At 69.0% G+C, this 300-nt stretch overlaps 1 protein-coding gene across 2 annotated transcripts in view; it reads right to left on the bottom strand.

The window, feature by feature from the left end:
* The window catches only part of DNAJC7 (DnaJ heat shock protein family (Hsp40) member C7), a 32242-nt gene extending 31948 nt beyond the window's left edge, over positions 1-294 (bottom strand). For both annotated transcript variants that reach the window (XM_006776647.2, XM_015572443.1), the window contains exon 1: positions 130-294. In XM_006776647.2, coding sequence (XP_006776710.1) covers positions 130-206 — 77 coding nt within the window. In that variant the 5' untranslated portion in view covers positions 207-294. The remainder of the gene's footprint in view (positions 1-129) is intronic.
* Between the last annotated feature and the right edge of the window lie 6 nt (positions 295-300).

Raw genomic sequence — 300 nt, 5'->3', positions numbered from 1 at the left:
GGGGGGGGGGGGGGTCCACGGAGGGCGGGGCATCGCCTCAACAGCTAGGAGCTGCATCATGGCAGGGACGGGTTACCCACAGGCACAGAGCTGCAGCTCGCCCCTTCCCCTGCACCACGACCCGGTTACCTCTTCGCTCCTTCTTCGTCCGGCAGCTCTGGCTCGGTCGCCGCCATTACCACATCGCACTCCGCGGTAGCCGCCATCTTACCGCCCAGACCAGAGAGCCGGGTGGGAGGCCGGCGGTGAAGAGCACTTCCGGTCGGGGCATCGAGTCGCGCAGCGGCGCTGTGCCCAGAG

This window comes from Myotis davidii, unplaced genomic scaffold, assembly GCF_000327345.1.
Source record: "Myotis davidii unplaced genomic scaffold, ASM32734v1 scaffold69, whole genome shotgun sequence".
In the NCBI taxonomy this organism is placed as follows: domain Eukaryota; kingdom Metazoa; phylum Chordata; class Mammalia; order Chiroptera; family Vespertilionidae; genus Myotis; species Myotis davidii.
This window is presented reverse-complemented; position numbering and strand designations above follow the sequence as displayed.